Raw genomic sequence first — 20928 nt, 5'->3', positions numbered from 1 at the left:
CCTCTTTGACTTTGTACATCAACTTTCATTCCATTCACTATTTATTTTTATCATCATTATGTATCTAATTATTATCTATTGACAAGCAGCAGAACATAGATGGATGGATTGCTTGCAAAGATGTATTGATTTGGCTTGTGAGAGACTTCTGTCACTAATCCAATGGAATCATTAATGACCTTTGTGTCACGGCGTCACTCCGGCGGCAGCAAGCAGCCGCCATCAATCAGCACTCAGCGCACCTGTTATTGATGATCTTCCTGGGCTTCTTAAGCCAATGCAGACCTGCGTTCCGGGCCAAAACGTAATCATCTTTTCCCATACACTAAGCCGTATTCCACGCTATATGCAATCCTGCTCTCTCTACTACCCACCGGTCTCACGGACATTCGAGCCTGCCTTTCTCCTCCGGGACTTACGCCTTTCGCTCAACACTCCCGGTACCCCACAACAGTTAATTCACACAAAGTCTCACACAATACACCCTTAGAGTTTTGTCACACTCCATTCCCTTGTTCATTAACATATATATCTGCGATGAGGTGGCGACTTGTCCAGGGTGTACTCCGCCTTCCGCCCGATTGTAGCTGTGATAGGCACCAGCGCCCCCGCGACCCCGAAAGGGAATAAGTGGTAGAAAATGGATGGATGGATATATATGTATATATATATATATATATATATACATACATAAACAAATCATAGAGCTGTACTATGCCCCTTGTTGTCTGTGCCGTCTACTCCTCCTGTACACAACATTTTGACTCCATGTAACCAATCAAATGCAGCCATGACAGCGCTTAAACTACACACTGTAAAAAGTGACATGACTGTCATAAATCTGCAATGTTTACTTACAAACTATGAAAAATAACATGTCATCGGTGTCAGTAAAAATGTTCACATTTCTGACTACAAAAATTCCACTTACAACTACAAACTAGAGAAAACATGTTGCGGTAAGTTTGAAATGTTTTTTTGTTTGTTTGTTTTAGCTGCGCATATGCTAACATCAGCCCTGTTACAACATCATATATGACTGTAAAATTTGTATCTTCTGTAATACATGCTGTGGTCCTCTCTCTCTCTCTCTCTCTCTCTCTCTCTCTCTCTCTCTCTCTTTCTCTCTCTCTCTCCAGAAGAAATTACCAATGCAATAGATAGTAAAAAATGTGTGGCAGCAGTGTTTAAGGATCCAACTAAAGCATTTGACACAATTAATCACAATATTTTAATAAAAAAAATAGAACGACATGGCATCAGAGGGTTAGTCTTAAACTGGATAAGAAGTTATCGAACGAATAGCAAACAATACGTAAAACTAGGCGAACACACTTCTACAACGCTAAATATATCCTGTGGTGTACCTCAGGGATCAATACTAGGACCTATATTATTCAATCTCTATATAAATGACATTTGTAAAGTTACAAAAGATTCAAAGTTAGTATTATTTGCGGATGATACAACAGTGTTTTGTTCAGGAGAGAACACACAGAAGATAATACAAATAATAACAGAAGAATTGAACAAATTGAAAAGATGGTTTGACGAAAACAGACTATCATTGAATCTCAGTAAAACTAAAATAATGCTATTTGGTAACAGTAGAAGAGAAAGTCAAACACAAATACAAATACACGGAATATAAATTGAAAGAGTAAAGGAAACCAAATTTCTAGGTATAATGATTGATGATAATTGAACTGGAAATCTCATGTCAAAAAAATACAACATAAAGTAGCAAGAAATACGTCAATAATGAATAAAGCCAAATATGTCCTACACCAAAAATCACTTCATATTCTCTACTGCTCACTAGTGTTACCATATCTGAGTTATTGTGCAGAAATATGGGGAAATAATTACAAAAGTACACTTCATTCACTAACAGTGGTACAAAAAAGATCAGTTAGAATAATACATAATGTTGGATATAGAGAACATACAAATCCTTTATTTATTGAATCAAAGATACTGAAATTCCACGACATAGTCAATTTGCAAACAGCTAAAATTATACACAAAGCAAACTATAACCTGCTTCCCAAGAATACTCAACAATTCTTCTCAACAAAAGAGAAATATAATCTTTGAGAAAAATGTAATTTAAATCATTTGTATGCATGTACAACACTTACGACCTTCAGTATATCATTATGTGGAATTAAATTATGGAATGGATTAAGCAAAGCAATCAAACAATGTACTAATATGATCCACTTCAAGAAACTCTTCAAACTTAAAATGTTTACAAAGTACAAAAAAGAAGAACCATGATAAACATTCTGAATTTATTCACCCATTCATTCTTTCATTCTCAAAATAATCTTACTTATCTCATCGTATGGAATAAAAGTTACTTCAACAATTACTTATTTACTTATTTATTTTTATTGTGATTACTTATGGAGTATATTGTGAAGACTTTGAGAACAGGAAGTGAACAAAAGTTTTAGCAACTGTTTTGTAAAAGAAAAGGGGTAGGATTAAATAAACTCTGCTTCTTTCTGAACATGTTGAAAAGAGAAACTGGAATTTGTGATGTATTATGTTGTATGCTTGCATGTTTGAAATAAACTCAAAATTAACTCAACTCAATTAAACTCAGCTCTCTCTCACTCTCTCTGTCTCTCGCTCTCGCTCTCTCTCGCTCTCACACACACACACACACACACACACACACACACACACACACACACACACACACACACACACACACACACACACACACACACACACACACACACACACGCACACATCAACCACCAACCAAAGTTGTAGTGTAAGTACTATTAAAGAAAATACTAAATAACCCAAAGTTACTCGGTAATTAAAAATGACTCAAAAGTAACAGTACTCCTACTTGAGTACAATTTGTTTTCTATTCTACCCAAATATGCTGCAGCTTACTGTATTTGTGACCCTAATTAGGTCAAGTAGTAAAGAAAATGTTAACAATTAAAGATATGATTTAAAATGTCAGTAATAATGCTGTAAATGTAAAGACTGGTTTAATAAAGTAATTGTGGTACTTGTGGAAATGTGAACAAATGAGCAGAGTTCTTCAGCTGTTATATTTAGGTCTGGGCTTTCTGGTTGTTGCTATTGCACAAGTCTGTCTGGATCCTCTTGTTGGCCTCTACCATGACCTGGCAGGCCTTCTTGTGTTTGGGCCACTGCTTCACCTGACATTCTCTACAAACAACACATGGACGTCATTGAAAAACTGGAACTAGTACTATCAGTACTAGTGGTATTAGTACTGTGTCTGAGGTGTGCTCACCTGTGACAGTACCACTCCTCTTGACACCGAGAGCATCTCTTGGCCGCCACTTTTCCACAGCATCCACACTTCGGCTTGTCAGGGAGTAGACTCTCCATTACGTCCAGATTGTACGTCTGAGCCAGCCTGGATCAACAGTTCCTTTTATAACTTACAGTACTTCGTTTCAGGCTCTTGTAGCAGTGTTACCTCTGAGCTTGGTGTCTCAGGTCCTCTTCAGAGGCGCTGAACGTTTCCTTGACTTGATACTTGGCTATTGCCTTCCACTTGCCTGCATTTTCCTTCACGATACGGTTCCACATTTCAGGCACCTACACATGACAAGCATGAAACAACAGTATATATAGTAGGTCTATTACATCAGAATCAGAAAAGTTTTTATTGCCATTGTTTGAGAACGGGTTCACAAACTAGGAATTTTACTTGGCACAATCGTGCAACATAAAAGACATATAACACAGAATAGAATAACATGAGCTGTAACTGAGCTATCAGATCCTGTAATTGTTCACGTGTCTGATGGCCGAGGAGAAAAAACTGTTTAGATGGCGGGAGGTGTGGGTCTGGATGGACCGGAGTCTCCTGCCTGAGGGAAGAGGGGAGAATATTTTGTGTCCAGGGTGAGAAGAGTCAGCTGTGATCCGACCCACACGCCTCCTGGTCCTGGAGGAGAACAGGTCCTGGAGGGGTGGAAGTTTGCAGCCAATCACCTTCTCAGCAGCATGTACCATGCACTGCAATCGATGCTTGTCCCTGACTGTGGCGCCAGGGAACCACACGGTGATGGAGGAGGTGAGGATGGACTCGATGATGGCTGAGTTGAACTGTACCAGCAGCTCAGTCAGCACTTTCAGTTTTTTCAGTTGCCGCAGGAAGTACATCCTCTGCTGGGCCTTCTTGATGACGGAGCTGATGGTCGGCTCCCACTTGAGGTCTTGGGTGATGGTGGTTTCCAGGAAACGGATGGAGTCCACAATGGAGATGGGGGTGGGAGAGTCAACCAGGGTGAGGGGGCATGGTGGGGCTGTGACTTTCCTGAAGTCCAGGATCATCTCCACTGTTTTCTGGGCGTTCAGCTCCAGGTTGTTGAGGCTGCACCAGGACGCCAGCCGGTCCACCTCTCTCCTGTAGTCGGACTCGTCGCCATCTGAGATGAGCCCGATGAGAGTAGTGTCGTCCGCAAACTTGAGCAGCTTCACTGACTGGTGACTGTAGGTGCAGCTGTTAGTGTATAGGGAGAAGAGCCAGGGGGAAAGTACACAGCCCTGAGGAGTACCAGTGTTCGTGGTTCGACTGTCCGAGACAATTTTCCCCAGCCGCACGTGCTGTCTTCTGTCCGTCAGGAAGTCATTAATCCACCTGCAGAGGGAGTCGGGTACGCTGAGCTGGTAGAGCTTGTCTCGAAGCAGTCCCGGGAGGATGGTGTTGAAGGCAGAGCTGAAGTCCACAAACAGGATCCTCACGTAGGTTCCTGGGGAGTCCAGACGCTCCAGGATGAAGTGGAGGGCCAGGTTCACTGCATCATCCACAAACCTGTTGGCTCTGTAGGCGAACTGCAGTGGGTCCAGGAGGGGGGCGGTGATGTCCTTGAGGTGGGGCAGGACCAAGCGCTCAAAGGACTTCATGACCACAGACGTCAGCGCCACCGGCCTGTAGTCATTAAGTCCTGTGATCCGAGCTTTCTTGGAGACAGGGACGATGGTGGAGGTCTTGAAACAGGACGGCACGCGGCATAGCTCCAGAGAGGTGTTAAAAATGTCAGTGAATACAGGAGCCAGCTGATCCGCACAGTGTCTCAAGGAGGAGGGGGAGACACCATCAGGCCCGGGGGCCTTCCGCGTGACATGACATCTAATACAAGAAAATAGGTAGTCATCGAATAATATGTTGATGCTTGTGCATGTTACATAGTACATTATCGATTAATTTATATATCCACATAAGAGGAACAAAACTATAACTGTCACTGTGATATTATGGCGGGTTAAATGAGAAAAAAGATAACTACATCTTTAATGATAAATCAATAATAATAATCATAATAATAAATAGATAATTGAAAGTGTCATTAATTAATGTATTATAGAATTATAATCATTTAGTTAAGTACTTATTTATTTAAACATTTATTCCATTTCAATAATTACTTATTATTGTACAATTTAATATTTCACAATTTAATTATTTCATGAATTATTTAATAAATGATTTAATTCCATAGCCCTCTGTCTCTGGCATCCTTCCGTCTACGAGAGACGATGTTGGTGTAGCTTCAAACAGGTATGAAATACGAGATCGTCGTGAATGGCTGAGCAGTCCTCTTCAAGAGCGGCAATCGCGATTGCATGTTAAACATGCGAACTGAGACGCCGGTTGGGGTTGATTTTGTGCTGCCGTCCTTCTGTCTCTTTTTTGGATTGTTGAACATCCTGGAGGTCTCAGACTTTTGAACACCTTTTTTCACAGCTGAACGGCAGGTTAACAGATCGTCAGCACTGTGTTCCAATGACGTGGTGTTGATGTTGCATCTCTTCATATCTTGTTTACACTCGTCTTTGAAATGGAGACAAGGTTGTCCTTGTGGCTAGAGATCCTCCGACAGCTCGCCATACAATAAGTCTTTCGGAATTCTTCCCGGTTCCATTTTTCAAACATGACCAAACCAACAAGCGGCGTTGCCAGTGGGTTGCAAACAGGCTGTCTATATTTGCTCCGTTCAACACATCAAGATTGGACACTTTATCCTCCCACGTGATGTGCAAAGTGTGGTGGAGATACCTCAAGTGAAAACTATTGAATTTCCTTTCATACCATGCGTTTGTTGTCCATGATTCACTACCATAGAGAAACATGGTGAGGATAAATGTCTGACAGACGCAAAGTTTTGTATTCTCAGTAAGGCAAGAGTTGCTCCACATTCTATTGTTCAATTTAGTGTCTATTGCATTAGAACTAGAAATTTTAGACCGGAGGAATGGGAATTTCTCAAGGGTCTCCAGCCTTTGGCCATTAATGTTGATTTGGGGTGGGTGATCCACACCCTAGGTCATTACTTTTGTTTCATCTGTTCTTATGGGGAGGATTTTTGGCAAGTGTGATATAAATAAATAAAATGATAAATGGGTTGTACTTGTATAGCGCTTTTCTACCTTCAAGGTACTCAAAGCGCTTTGACACTACTTCCACATTTACCCATTCACACACACATTCACACACCGATGGGGGGCGCTGCCATGCAAGGCACTAACCAGCACCCATCAGGAGCAAGGGTGAAGTGTCTTGCTCAGGACACAACGGACGTGACGAGGTTGGTACTAGGTGGGATTTGAACCAGGGACCCTCGGGTTGCGCACGGCCACTCTCCCACCGCGCCACGCCAATATAGTCGATTAATCAGCTGTTGAAGGCTGTCTCGAGTGTGAGATACTAGGGCTACATCCTCAGCATACAGCAAATCACAAATGAAGACCGTTGTGACTTTAATTTGGCGCATAGGAGGGCAATGTTGAAAAGTTTACTATCAACTCATGTATGGATGTACACACCCTCACTGTAGTCCTTGAAAGCGAAGTGCAGAGGCATAGAGAAAAATATGCAGAAAAGGGTTGGTGCAAGGACACAGCCATGTTTCACAGCACTGCGGACAGAAAAGGCTCAGAATGCGTATTTTTGAATAATATTTTACCCTGCATTATCAAGGAATGAGGCGATCAGCTTGAGAAGTCGAGGTGGACACCCGATCTTCTGTAAACGGTTGCAAAGTCCTGCCCTGGTAACTTGATCGAATGCCTAGGTCAAGTCCACAAAAGCAATGAATAGTGGCTTGCGTTGTTCATTGCATTTCTGTTTCAATTGACGCAGTGAGTTGATCATGTCCATTGTTGAAGGGCAAGCCCTAAAACCACAGTTTTAGGGCTTCTGGGTATATGCATGAGGCCAGAGTCTGCAGGCGTGTTAGTATGACATAGGTCTTTCCAACAGTGCTCGGAAGTGAGATTCCCCGATAACTGTTGCAATCACTCCTGTCACCACTTTATTTTTACAAGGTGACGATGTTAGCATCACACATAACTTGTGGAATGCTTCCTTGTTTCCATCATAAACAGAAAAGCTCATAAAGGGGTTGGAGCAGTATTCTATTTCTGCTCTTAGGTACATCTGTTGGTGATCCTCTCCTGGGATTTTCTTATGGATGAGATCGTTGATGGCTCTTTCAAGCTCTTCTATGGACGGTGATATTACTAAATCCTTCATGACTGGGAAATCTGGAGTAGTGTTCAAGGCCGCGTCAGTGACTACTGGAGTAGTGTTCAAGGCTGCGTCAGTGACTACGCTTCTGGTTTTATACAGTTCAAGGTAGTGCTCGAGCCATTGTTGCAGTTGCTTTTTCTGGTCTGTCATAGCTTCACCTGTTTTTGATTTGATGGGGGCAGTTTTAGTAGCAACAGGACCCACCACTTTCTTTATGCTGTCACACATCCCTCTTATATCACCTGTATCTGCAGACCAACCTTGACACCTGTGATACAGTGCAGCTATTCACTACAATAACAATCAATACATTGAACAAGTGAACAAGGGAATTCTGTCAAATAGAATGTTAAGTATATTAACCAACCAAGAGGGGCGCTGTTGGTTAATAATTTACTGTCTGAAGAAGGCAAGCATCCTTCCGCTGAGTTAAATTGAGCAATTGCATTAACATAAAATGAAACAGGAGTTTATAACTTACAAAGAGAGATTCTCCCATTCAATTAAAAATATTATTCAAAAATATATTAATTTGGGTGAACACACAACACTGCAAACAACAACAAACACAAGCATCATTAATATGAATTATTTCTGTCTTATGGTTGTCCAAGTCTGTGTCCAGATGCACGTAATCATGTCCAGGTGTACCTAATAATGTTTCCAAGCGTTTTTAATCATGTGTTCATGTGTATCTATTTGTGTGTCCAGGTGTACCTAATCATGTGCCCAGATGTACTGAATCATGTGTATTCTAATCGTGAGTCCAGGTGTACCTAATTGTGTGTCCAGGTGTACTTAATCTTGTGTCCAGGTGTATCTAATCATGAGGCCAGGTATACCAAATTATGAGTCTATCTGTCCCTAATCCTGTGACCAAGTGTACTTAATCATATATCCATGTGTACCTTGATCTGGGTGTACTTAATTGTGTGTTCAGGTGTACCTATTCATGTGTCCAGGTGCACCTAATTATGAGGCTAGGTATACCTATGAGTATAGGTGTACCTAATCCTGTGTCCAAGGGTACTTAATCATATGCCCACGTGTATCTAATCATATGTCCAGGTGTACCTGATCATTTGTCCAAGTGTACCTGTTCTAGAACAAAACTCCTCTTTGGAGGTTCAGCTTCTGTCACTGCAAGATGAGCCAAGAAACGCTGAAGCTCCACCAAGTTTGGAAGTTGATCAACCAACACTTCTGTCAGGAAGCTGCGCAGCTGTCAGACATCATCATCATCATCCCAAACATTCACACAAACGCATGAAGAAAGTGTCAGAAGATGATGGAGAAATATGAAGAGGAAGTGAATGAGTAAATTGGTCATAAGAAGCGTCTTGGTCTAAACAATCATAGCATGTTTGCTTTTATACTGTACTACTATATTGTAGTAATTTACTCCAAGGTATTAATATACTAATGTACTGTATTGGACAACCCAAGGAAAAAACAATATGATCAGCAGACCTGGAGGATGTTTATTTAGTTGTTTAAATTAGTAAAAAAAGACAGATATGACACAAAATTAGTCATTTGAAATGGCAACATTTCTGGCATTAAGAAACACTAAAATACTGTAAATAAAAAAATAATAACTGATAGTCAGAAACAGTTTAATTTTTAGATCAAGAAGAATGAAAAAACATGCAATAACTGAATTCTGAAGAAAAAAAGATGGAATAATTGAAACAAAAAAAAAACACACACCACTAGTCCTTTGTTAAAACACCTCTGGTTTTATAATCGCTTGCAGTCTCCGAGGCGCGGACAAAACAAGTGACAAACAGTACTCCTCAACTTTCTTTAATTGCTGTTGTCAAATCAGCTTTGCAGGTTGCAGTCTTGTCACGGGCTTTTTTTGTCAAGCTATTTATTTCCACCAGACTTTAACCTAGTGGGGGGGTGCCCACATATGTGGTCCTCTCCAAAGTTTCTCATAGTCATTCACATCGACGTCCCACTGGGGTGAGTTTTCCTTGCCCTTATGTGAGCTATGTACCACGGATGTCGTTGGGGCTTGTGCAGTCCTTTGAGACACTTGCGATTTAGGGCTATATAAATAAACATTGATTGATTGATTGAACATTGACTTTACATTGGATTTAGATTTGGACAATTTACAGGCTATGACATGAACCGTATGTACCTTTCTTTAAGGAAAGTTTTTTAATGAACATCCTCCAAGTCTGGTGATTCCATAATTTTTGCCAGAGGTTGTACAAACCCCGTTTCAATATGAGTTGGGAAATTGTGTTAGATGTAAATATAAACGGAATACAATGATTTGCAAATACTTTTCAACCCATATTAAATTGAATGCCACACTGTTGTAACACGTGCTGATTGTGGCTTGGCATTGTCTTGCTGAAATAAGCATGAAAAGACGGCGCTTAGATGGCAGCATATGTTGTTCCAAAACCTGTATGTACCTTTCAGCATTAATGGTGCCTTCACAGATGTGTAAGTTACCCATGCCTTGGGCACTAATGCACCCCCATACCACCACAGATCCTGGCTTTTGAACTTTGCGTCGATAACAGTCTGGATGGTTCGCTTCCTCTTTGGTCCAGATGACACGATGTCGAATATTTCCAAAAACACTTTGAAATGTGGACTCGTCAGACCACAGAACACTTTTCCACATTGCATCAGTCCATCTTAGATGATCTCGGGCCCAGAGAAGTCGGCAGCGTTTCTGGATGTTGTTGATAAATGACTTTCGCTTTGCATAGTAGAGCTTTAATTTGCACTTAAAGATGTAGCAACCAACTGTATTTAGTGACAGTGGTTTTCTGAAGTGTTCCAGAGCCCATGTGGTGATATCCTTTAGAGATTGATGTCGATTTTTGATACAATACCGTCTGAGGAATCGAAGGTCACTGTCATTCAATGTTGGTTTCCGGCCATGCCGCTTACGTGGAGTGATTTTTCCAGATTCTCTGAACCTTTTGATGATATTATGGGCCGTAGATGTTGAAATCCCTAAATGTCTTGCAATTTGCACTTTGAGAAACGTTATTCTAGAATTGTTTGACTATTTGCTCACGCAGTTGTGGACAAAGGGGTGTACCTCGCCCCATCCTTTCTTGTGAAAGACTGAGCATTTTTTGGGAAGCTGTTTTTTACCCAATCATGGCACCCACCTGTTCCCAATTAGCCTGCACACCTGTGGGATGTTCCACGTGTTTGATGAGCATTCCTCAACTTTATCAGTATTTATTGCCAACTTTCCCAACTTCTTTGTCACGTGTTGGTGGCATCAAATTCTAAAGTTAATGATTATTTGCAACAAAAAAAGGTTTATCAGTTTGAACATCAAATATGATGTCTTTGTAGCATATTCAACTGAATATGGGTTGAAAATTATTTGCAAATCATTGTATTCCGTTTATATTTACATCTAACACAATTTCCCAAGTCATATGGAAATGGGGTTTGTAGATAAAGGTGTATTGTACTAATATATTGTAATGTACTACTGTCTTTTTCACTGACCTTCAGAAGTTGACTCTTATTAAAAGTGTTGAAGTCATATTTTCTTTGGCAGTCTTCCTTCAGCAACAGATTGTAAAGTGAAAGCCACACCTGTCCTTCCACTTTTGTCATCTTCACTCGGTCCTCCACAGGAATCGTCTCCCATTTCCCGTTCATGTACTTTTCTACTTTACCTACAGAGGGCAGTAGTCAGCGTGAAAGCAAGTGAAGCAGCGCTCATTTTGTAGCACAAACAGAAAAAAAGTGTAGTGTGAGGTTGACCTGATCTGCAGCGACTCCATGGACAAATCTCCAACAGGCGCACCAGTAGACACGGCACGTTGTGTGTGCACAGCATGCGGTTTATGGCACTGATACTGTACATCAACACATTTGATTAATAAATAACTGGCATAAAATCAGAGAAATAAATATTACTTCTACCAAGCAACGTGGTTTTATTATTTTACAAAGGGCAGTGTTTGTTCCCTGCACTTTTTAATGTCCTAAGATAATGAAACGCTATTTAATGGAGGCGAGTCAAACACATGTGCCAGGCGCAAATCCCACTGCTCAGACAGAAACATGTCCCTATTGATCGCCCACAAGCTCATTGATTTGCTTTTTAAGGTTGCCTTCCTTCTTACCAGCTGGCCAATCAGTTGTGAGATGCGCTTAAAAGCCAGTCATGATAATTAAGTGGCGATTTAAACTGGTGAGTGAGATGATAAACTTAAGTTTAAAGTACAATATATATATATAGGGAAGAGAGCAGGACCATTGAGAGATTTATACAGTTTGTAAAATGTCCATAAAAAAATTACAGGGTGCTTATTATAAGACGCTCCGGAGTATAAGTCTCACCGGCTGAAAATGCATAATAAAGAAGGAAAAAAAACATATGTCAGTCACACTAGAGTGTAAGTCACATTTTTGGGCGAATTTTATTTCATAAAATCCAAAACCAAGAATGAAAATTTAAAAGGCAATTTAAAATAAGTAAAGAATAGTGAACAACAGGATGAATAAGAGTATGTCATATGAGGCATAAATAACCAACTGAGAACGTGCTTGGTATGTTAATGTAACATATTACGGAAAGAGTCATTGAAATAAATATAACATATAGAACATGCTATACGTTTACCAAACAAATTGTCGCTCCTTATTGCTAAATCCGACGTGTGTGTGACGTTTGTTGTTATATTGGTGAGGGTCACCAATTTGTAAGCAAATTGTCAAAAAGTTTTAGAAGAACATTTCTCAACGAGCTATTGCAAGGAATTTAGGGATTTTACCATCTACGGTCCGTAAAATCATCAAAAAGTTCAGAGAATCTGGAGAAATCACTGCACGTAAGCGATGATATTACGGACTTTTGATGTCCATTTGCATCACAAACCGACATTTGTGTGTAAAGGATATCACCACATGGGCTCAGGAACACTTCATAAAACCACTGTCAGTAACTACAGTTGGTCGCTACATCTGTAAGTGCAAGTTAAAACTCTACTATGCAAAGCCAAAACCATTTATCAACAATATTCTGAAACGCCACCGGCTTGGCTGGGGCCGAGCTCACCTAAGATGGACTGATGCAAAGTGGAAAGGTGTTCTGTGGTCTGACGAGTCCACATTTCAAATTATATGTGGAAACAGAGGATGTGGTGTCCTCCAGAACAAAGAAGAAAATAACCATTCGGATTGTTGTAGGCGCAAAGTTCAAAAGCCATCATCTGTGATGGTATGGGGGTGTGTTAGTGCCCAAGGCATGGGTAACTTACACATCTGTGAAGGCACCATTAATGCTGAAAGGTCCATACAGGTTGTGGAACAACATATGTTGTCATCCAAGCAACGTTATTATGAACGCCCCTGCTTATTTCAGCAAGACAAGTGTTACAACAGTGTGGCTTCGTAAAAAAAGAGTGCGGGTACTTTCATGGCCCGCCTGCACTCCAGACCTGTCTCCCATCAAAAATGTGTTCACCATTATGAAGCGTAAAATAAGACAGCAGAGACCCCGGACTGTTGAACGACTGAAGCTCTACATAAAACAAGAATGGGAAAGAATTCCACTTTCAAAACTTCAACAATTAGTTTCCTCAGTTCCCAAACGTTTATTGAGTGTTGTAAAAAGAAAAGGTGATGTAACACAGTGGTGAACATGCCCTTTCCCAACTACTTTGGCACGTGTTGCAGCTATGCAATTCTAAGTTAATTATTGTTTGCAAACAAAAATAAAATTTATGAGTTTGAACATCAAATATCTTGTCTTTGTATTCTATCAATTGAATATGGGTTGAAAAAGATTCGCAAATCATTATATTTACATCCAACACAATTTCCCAACTCATATGGAAACGGGGTTTATACATAAAAAAAAAAAAACATTCAAATAATATAATGCATTTTATTTTATTGAATAGGGACAAAGAAGGAATGTCTAAATGTAATAGTTTTTTCATGTTAGCGGTTTTATACATTGAATTGAGTAAGTGACAGTTGCTAATGCTAATGCTAAGTACCTACCTGTCAGTGTTGTCAGTGATGTATCGCAGCACAGACAGAGCCTTCAATGAGATGTCAAACTCCAGCTCAGCAGCCTGAATTTGCAACTCCTGTAAAATAAGAAAAAGGCTCATCAAGACCATCCCATTATTGTATTTGCTTTATTATTATTTTACCTCTTTGGAACACAGAAGCCCCTCGCCGGACGCGTTGTTGTGCGTCTTACGAGTTACGTTGCGATCTTTGCTAGTGTTGCCGGCCAGCAGGATGAGCTTGCGATGGCAGTAATCCACCAGGTCGAGAATGGCGTCATCAGCGGCCTCGCAAGATTCCTACACAGGACCGAAAATGTCCTTTAAAGCAGTGGTCCGATTGGTACCGGGCCGCAGAATAATTTTTTATAGAATTTTTTGTATTTTTATTTATTTTTTAATTTTTTAATTAAATCAACATAAAAAACACAAGATACACTTACAATTAGTGCACCAACCCAAAAAATCTCCCTTTTTCATGACAAAAAAAAAAAAAAAAGAGAGAATCCCCCCACCCCTACCCCCCGCCGGGCCGCGGGTCAAATTATCAAGCGTTGACCGGTCCGCAGCTACAAAAAGGTTGGGGACCACTGCTTTAAAGGCCGCAATTATGCTGCAGCTGACGCCTGTGATGGTGACAGGAGATCAGGCAGCAAGCCTCTGCACTCACCTTATGAAACATGATGGTCTCTAGCAGGTTGATGATGGTGGCTTCATAGTGGATCTGCCACAAAGACACACACAGACTAGACAGATTACTCCACGGACATACTGATTTTGGTGAATGTGTCGCTTTAATGAGTTGTGTGTCCCCAATAAGTGCTATTGTGTACTTTATCCACATACAATCAGTCTCTTGTGCATTATAATAGATGTCATATATCAAATATTGTATGTACAACAACCTAACAATAAATAGTGTGACAGGCAGACACAAATGCAACAGTAGCATAGCTATGTGAGATACATGCAAACAATAACATCATGCAAGTTAGCAACACTATCATAGCAATTTGAGCTACATACTGTAACAAACAGTTCAGGGTGTCCCAAGTTACCGCAGAGTATTTTGTAAGGTGGAGGAGTTTTGTCCCTCCAGAGTTGTCATAGGGCTGTGACGTAAGTTGTCTATGAGTGTGGGTTGTTGAAGAAGGTGTGTGAAGATAAAGAGAAAGAAGTGGTGGCGACCGGACCTGCTCTAATGTCTACCGTTTATTATTTTATTAGATAACTACACAGTACATGCGAACCCGGGACCCTCGGCTTCAATACTAACATTAAATTTTAACATCATGCTAGGTTAGCAACTAAAGCATAGTGATGTAAGGTACATACTAACATTAAATTTTAACATCATGCTAGCTTAGCAACATTAGCATAGCTATGTGAGCAAAATAATCACATTACATTTTACCTTCAAGCTAGGTTTGTGACATTGGCGTAGTTATTTGAGCAACATCCTAATGTTACATTCAACATTGTGCTAGGTTAGCTATGTGCACTAATTGTTAGCATTACATTAGGTTAGCATATTCACTGGCGAAGAAAAAAGTGATCAAAATTTCAACTCTCACGTCTGTGAATACTGACGAATAGTTAGCAGGGCTGCAGGCTTTATTTTAGTATGTGTAGAGAAGCTTTACTTTGAGCTCCTCTCCACATCGAGATGAGCCAGATGAGGTGGTTCGTGCATATGGTCAGGATGCCACCCGAACGCCTCCCTAGGGAGGCGTTTCGGGCATGTCCAACCGGTAGGAGGCCACGGGGGAAGACCCAGGAAGCGTTGGGAGGACTATGTCTCCCAGCTGGCCTGGGAACGCCTCGGGATTCCCCAGGAAGAGCTGGACGAAGCGTGTTTTCCTGATTCATGACAAGCTGCTGATCCACTCACCACCATGTAAAGAGGAAATGTGTTCTTGGGGGTGAAATCCTGCAGTTGGCATAAGATAGGGAATATCCTTTGCTTCCATACTTCAGTCAGGATCATCTCATGGACCAGGACTGGAATCTGCAAAGGAGGAAAGACAACATTTTAAGTTTTTTACATTGTTGAGAGAGTCCAGTACTCACATTTCGTACAAACAATTTCCTTTCAAGGGATCCAAGGATGCTTGGCAGCATACACTATATTGTCAAAAGTGTTTGGCCACCTGCCTTGACTCACATATGAACTTGAAGTGCCATCCCATTCCTAACCCATAATGTTCAATATAATGTTGGTCTACCTTTTGCAGCTATTACAGCTTCAACTCTTCTGGGAAGGCTGTCCACAAGGTTGCGGAGTGTGTTTATAGACATTTTCGGCCATTCTTTTAAAAGTGCATTGGTGGGGTCACACACTGATGTTGGTCGAGAAGGCCTGGCTCTCAGTCTCCGTTCTAACTCATCCCAAAAGTGTTTTATTGGCTCCAGGTCAGGACTCTGTGCAGGCCAGTCAAGTTCATCCACACCAGAATCTGTCATCCATAGCTGTGTTCCAATTCAGGGTCTGCATCCTTTGAAAGACCCGGCCTATGCAGCCTCAGAAGGCTGGACCTCCGGAGGCGTCACCCGCTGTTAAATGGGACAGCCTAGCCTGCAGGGGATACTTACATTTGAAAGTGTATTCGCTGTCGCTGCTTGTATTTTCCGCCATCGTCAAGAAGATCCGGGTTGAACAAAGGCGTGCAAAGCATCCTGGGATATGGAAGGCCACGAAGGATAGTCGCGGTGCATCCTCCGAATACAGGAAAAAGGATGGTGCATTTGTCGGCTACATTTGGACGACCCTTTGAATTTGAATGAATTGGGACAGCCTTCGCGCAGCGTTGTGACGTAAGCGGCCTTCAAATTCGCCCTACAAAGGATGCAGACTCTGAATTGGGACACAGCTCATGTCTTTATAGACCTTGCTTGTCATGTTGGAAGGGGCCCGCTCCAAACTGTTCCCCCAAGGTTGGGAGCATGGAATTGTATCCTGGAGCATTCAAAGTTCCTTTTACTGGAACTAAGGGGCCAAGCCCATCTATTGAAAAACAACGCTACACCATAATTCCTCCTCCACCAAATTTCACACTCTACACAATGCAGTCCGAAATGTACTGTTCTCCTGGCAACCTCCAAACCCAGACTCGTCCATCAGATTGCCAGATGGAAAGCGTGATTCATCACTCCAGAGAACGCGTCTCCACTGCTCTAGAGTCCAGGGGCGATGTGCTTTACACCAGTTGTCCCCACCCACGGGGCCGAGGCCTGGTACCGGTCCGCGGACCGATGGGTACCGGGCCGCACAAGAAATTAAACAAAATAAAATAAATTAAAAAAAAGATATATTTTTTTAAAATTATTAAATCAACTTAAATAACACAATATATATACATTATATATCAATATAGATCAATACAGTCTGCAGGGATACAGTCCGTAAGCACACATGATTGTATTTCTTTATGAAAAAACAAAAACAAAACCCTGGTCCGTGGGACAAACTTTCAACCGTTGACCGGTCCGCAGCTACAAAAAGGTTGGGGACCACTACTTTACACCATTGCATCCAAAGCTTTGCATCTGACTTGGTGATGTATGGCTTAGATGCAGTTGCTTGGCCATGGAAACCCATTCCATGAAGCTCTCTGCATACTGTACGTGGGCTAATTGGAAGGTCACATGAAGTTTGGAGCTCTGTAGCAACTGACTGTGCAGAAAAACTTTGCACTATGCGCTTCAGCATCCGCTGACCCCTCTCTGTCAGTTTACGTGGCCTACCACTTGGTGGCTGAGTTGCTGCTGTTCTCAAACTCTTCCATTTTCTTATAAAAAAGCAGACAGTGACTTTGGAATATTTAGGAGGGAGGAAATTTCACAACTGGATTTGTTGCACAGGTGGCATTCCACGCTGGTAATCACTGAGCTCCTGAGAGCGTCCCATTCTTTCACAAATGTTTGTAGGAACAGTCTCCATGCCTAAGTGTTTGATTTTACAGACCTGTTGCCGGGCCAAGTTGTTAGGACACCTGATTCTGATCATTTGGATGGGTGGCCAAATACTTTTGGCAATATAGTGTATTACAGAGTTAATTTAAATAACAACAACTTCTAAAAGGGTGTCCATCAAACATTTTTAAATTGTTCAAATTGAGTGAGCAATTATTTTTCTCAGCCAAAAGCAAACAAAATATCCAGTCAGGTTGCTGTCATCATGATCTCATCCTTCATATTTGCAAAATATGCAGATCATTGTGATATACAGTGATGTTTCGTCGCCCATATGTATGTAATGTGGGACTAGCTACGATAGACTGAGGAAAAGCAAATCTACTCGGATAGTGGTGTAATAAGTAGCATTATGTCACCTTTGTAAAAGTCACCAGCATGTCTTTGATGAACTCGTCATGCATGGCAGAAGCACTCAGTATTGCTTGCATGTTCAGTTTTTCAACGTGCTCATGTTGTCTGAACCACCTGCAAAAACATCAAATAAGCTTTAGATTAGGGACGCCAAACATGCGAGGCAAGTTCACTAAGTGTAAAATTGAGCTGCATTTTAAATGGAAGAAACTGTTGTTCTCAATGTTTGGGACGGCGTGGCGCAGTGGAAGAGTGGCTGTGCGCAATACAAAGGTCCCTGGTTCAATCCCCACCTAGTACCAACCTCGTCACGTCCGTTGTGTCCTGAGCAAGACACTTCACCCTTGCTCCTGATGGGTGCTGGTTAGCGCCTTGCATGGCTGCTCCCTCCATCAGTGTGTGAATGTGTGTGTGGATGGGTAAATTTGGAAGTAGTGTCAAAGCGCTTTGAGTACCTTGAAGGTAGAAAAGTACTATACAAGTACAACCCATTTATCATTTATTTAATGTGTCCACTGTATGTTGCAATAGCAATTCTGTTAGGCAAGCAAATGGCTTATACCGGGGCGAACAAGTACACCAAGCAAGAGGTACATGCTAAAGCGGAAAACAGGTGTAAAATAAAATCGGTAACCCCACTTGAAAGCCTGCATGAGACACTGCACATTGATAAATCCATCCATCCCATCCATTTTATACTGCATATTCCCTATGGGGTCGCTGGTGCCTATCTCAGATACAATCGGGCGGAAGGCGGGGTACACCCTAGACAAGTGGCCACCTCATCGCAGGGCCAACACAGATGGACGGAAAACATTCATACTCACATTCACACACTAGGGCCAATTTAGTGTTGCCAATCAACCTATCCCCAGGTGTATGTCTTTGGAAGTGGGAGCTAGGAAGCCGGAGTACCCGGAGGGAACCCACGCAGTCACGGGGAGAAAGAACCTGGGATTGAACCCAAGACTACTTAGGACCTTCGTATTGTGAGGCAGACGCACTAACCCCTCCCTCCCCGTGCTGCCCGCACATTGATCTGTGAAAATAATTGTCTTCTGTGCAAACTTAAAGAAAGTGAGCAGTGTGTGGTTTACTGCAACACTGTCAGTCTGTCAAGTTTTTTTGTTTGTTAAACTTGTTCACTCATTGCAGAGCTTTAAATTCCCGCGCAATACACAGTGATGCCTATAAGACAGGGAGTAACTCAATCCTCTTGAATAGTTTCTACCTCAGTTTGTATAGTTTTTTGAGTTCGCACAGGGTTATAATAAAGTGTTATCTATATTTACACGGATCAATATAGCCAATATACCAGACTGAATTTGACTCAGTACCTGATCAGAAAAAAAATCCATGGTATCGCACATCACACACACAAACATCACAAAAGTACAATATGTGCACTAAAGTACTTTCTTCAGCACTTTTGGCCTTTATTTTCAAAACATGTTTATTTTTATTTACCTGTAAACGAATGTTTAAAACGATACATCGATTAATTTCTGCTTGCCACGAGTTAAGCTAGCTTTAATTTGCAATCAATTGTTAGCTATGAGCTTCTTACCTCGTCGATCCCACGTCTTTGAGAGAAAGTATCTCTAAACTTTCGACAAACGCTTCTGCCTCCACTGGTAAAAGAACAGAACCTTCCATATTCTGTACCGGTCACGATTTTACGGTGATAAATGAACTACAGTAGAGCCCAAATTGTTGTTACTCGGCGGTCGTCATGGCAGCATCAGTACCTAGTCGGCGGTCGTCATGGCAGCATCAGTACCTAGAATTCGTCACTAAGGGGCGCTACATCATAAAGAGCTCGTCTCACATTAGGACACTAAATTAGGTACCAATACTTTGGGCAGGCGTCGGCAACCCAAAATGTTTTGTGAATTGGAGCGAAAATACAAAAAACAAATCTGTCTGGAACTGCAAAAAATCAAAGCCTTTTATAAGTGTTATAATGAAGTCAACACATGATATAAGTGTATTTACTAGCTACATTAGCCTACTATCAAAATGACTGTCACAATCTTACATACAGTTGTGATCAAACTTATTCAACCCCCACACAATTTTGGTGTTTTAGCAAGTTGGACATTTATTCCGTATTTTGTTTATAGTCATATCAAATAAAGATGTGTCAAATAGACAAATGCAACTTAAATTGTAACACTGTATTTTACAAAATACCAAAAAAGGACATTTTTCTTAATATCTCCTTGACAAAATTATTCACCTCCTAGTTACATGCATCTTTAGTACTTAGTAGAACACCCCTTGGCAGTAATTACATCCTTCAAACATGATACATAACCGGACACAAGCTTCTTGCAACAATCTACAGGTATTTTAGCCCATTCCTCTTGGGCAAAGGCCTCCAGTTCATTCATATTCTTGGGCTTGCGTGCTGCAACTGCCTTCTTCAAGTCCCACCACAGGTTTTCTATAGGATTTAAGTCTGGCGACTGTGAAGGCTACTCCAGAGTCTTCCAGCCCTTCTTCTGCAACCACTCTGTTGATTTGAAGGTATGCTTGGGATCGTTGTCCTGTTGGAAGGTCCAACGTCTCCCAAACCTCAGCTTCCTCACTGACTTCATGACATTTGCATTTAATATATCCTGGTAGAAAATAGAATTTATAATGCCTTGAACGCGCTGGAGATTCCCGGTACCTGTGGCAGAGAAACAGCCCCAGAGCATGATTGACCCCCCACCATGCTTAACAGTAGGCAAGGTGTTCTTCTCTTTGTAAGCTTCATTTTTTTCTCCTCCAGACATAACGTTAATTCATAGGCCCAAAGAGTTCCACCTTTGTCTCATCACTCTATAGAACAGTTTCCCAAAACCTTTGGGGTTTGTCCAGATGATTTTTGGCATACTGAAGTCTATTTTCTTGTGCCTGGTAGTCAGAAGTGGGGTGAGCCTGGGAGTTCTGGCATGGAGGCCTCCATCTCGTAGTGCGCGCCTTATTGTCTGGGACGAAACCTGCGTTCCCCCCTCTGCAATGTCCTGTTGTAGTTCCTCAGCTGTTACCCGGGGGGTT

General features: G+C 41.5%; 2 protein-coding genes across 3 annotated transcripts in view; one reads left to right on the top strand and one right to left on the bottom strand.

Annotated features, from left to right (window-relative positions):
• LOC133535094 (calcium/calmodulin-dependent protein kinase type 1D-like) overlaps nucleotides 1-20928 on the top strand; it is a 510841-nt gene that overhangs the window by 54252 nt on the left and 435661 nt on the right. The window lies entirely within an intron of this gene.
• On the bottom strand, nucleotides 1691-19609 carry zmynd10 (zinc finger, MYND-type containing 10). 2 transcript variants are annotated; one of them, XM_061875621.1, is made up of 12 exons: nucleotides 19451-19609; nucleotides 17889-17997; nucleotides 15449-15565; nucleotides 14228-14281; nucleotides 13702-13857; nucleotides 13547-13635; nucleotides 11297-11391; nucleotides 11036-11208; nucleotides 8634-8759; nucleotides 3476-3597; nucleotides 3287-3412; nucleotides 1691-3198 (listed from the first exon to the last, which is right to left on the bottom strand). In XM_061875621.1, exons 1-12 carry the CDS (start codon nucleotides 19537-19539, stop codon nucleotides 3081-3083), a joined length of 1374 nt encoding a protein of 457 aa, XP_061731605.1. In that variant the 5' UTR covers nucleotides 19540-19609; the 3' UTR covers nucleotides 1691-3080. The 2 variants fall into 2 exon arrangements, with proteins under 2 accessions (XP_061731605.1, XP_061731604.1); XM_061875620.1 differs by lacking the exons at nucleotides 8634-8759; nucleotides 19451-19609 and having other exon boundaries at nucleotides 17889-17993.

The sequence above is a fragment of the Nerophis ophidion genome, linkage group LG16 (assembly GCF_033978795.1).
Source record: "Nerophis ophidion isolate RoL-2023_Sa linkage group LG16, RoL_Noph_v1.0, whole genome shotgun sequence".
In the NCBI taxonomy this organism is placed as follows: domain Eukaryota; kingdom Metazoa; phylum Chordata; class Actinopteri; order Syngnathiformes; family Syngnathidae; genus Nerophis; species Nerophis ophidion.
The sequence above is the reverse complement of the archived record's forward strand: the minus strand, read 5'-3'. Positions and strand labels throughout refer to the sequence as shown.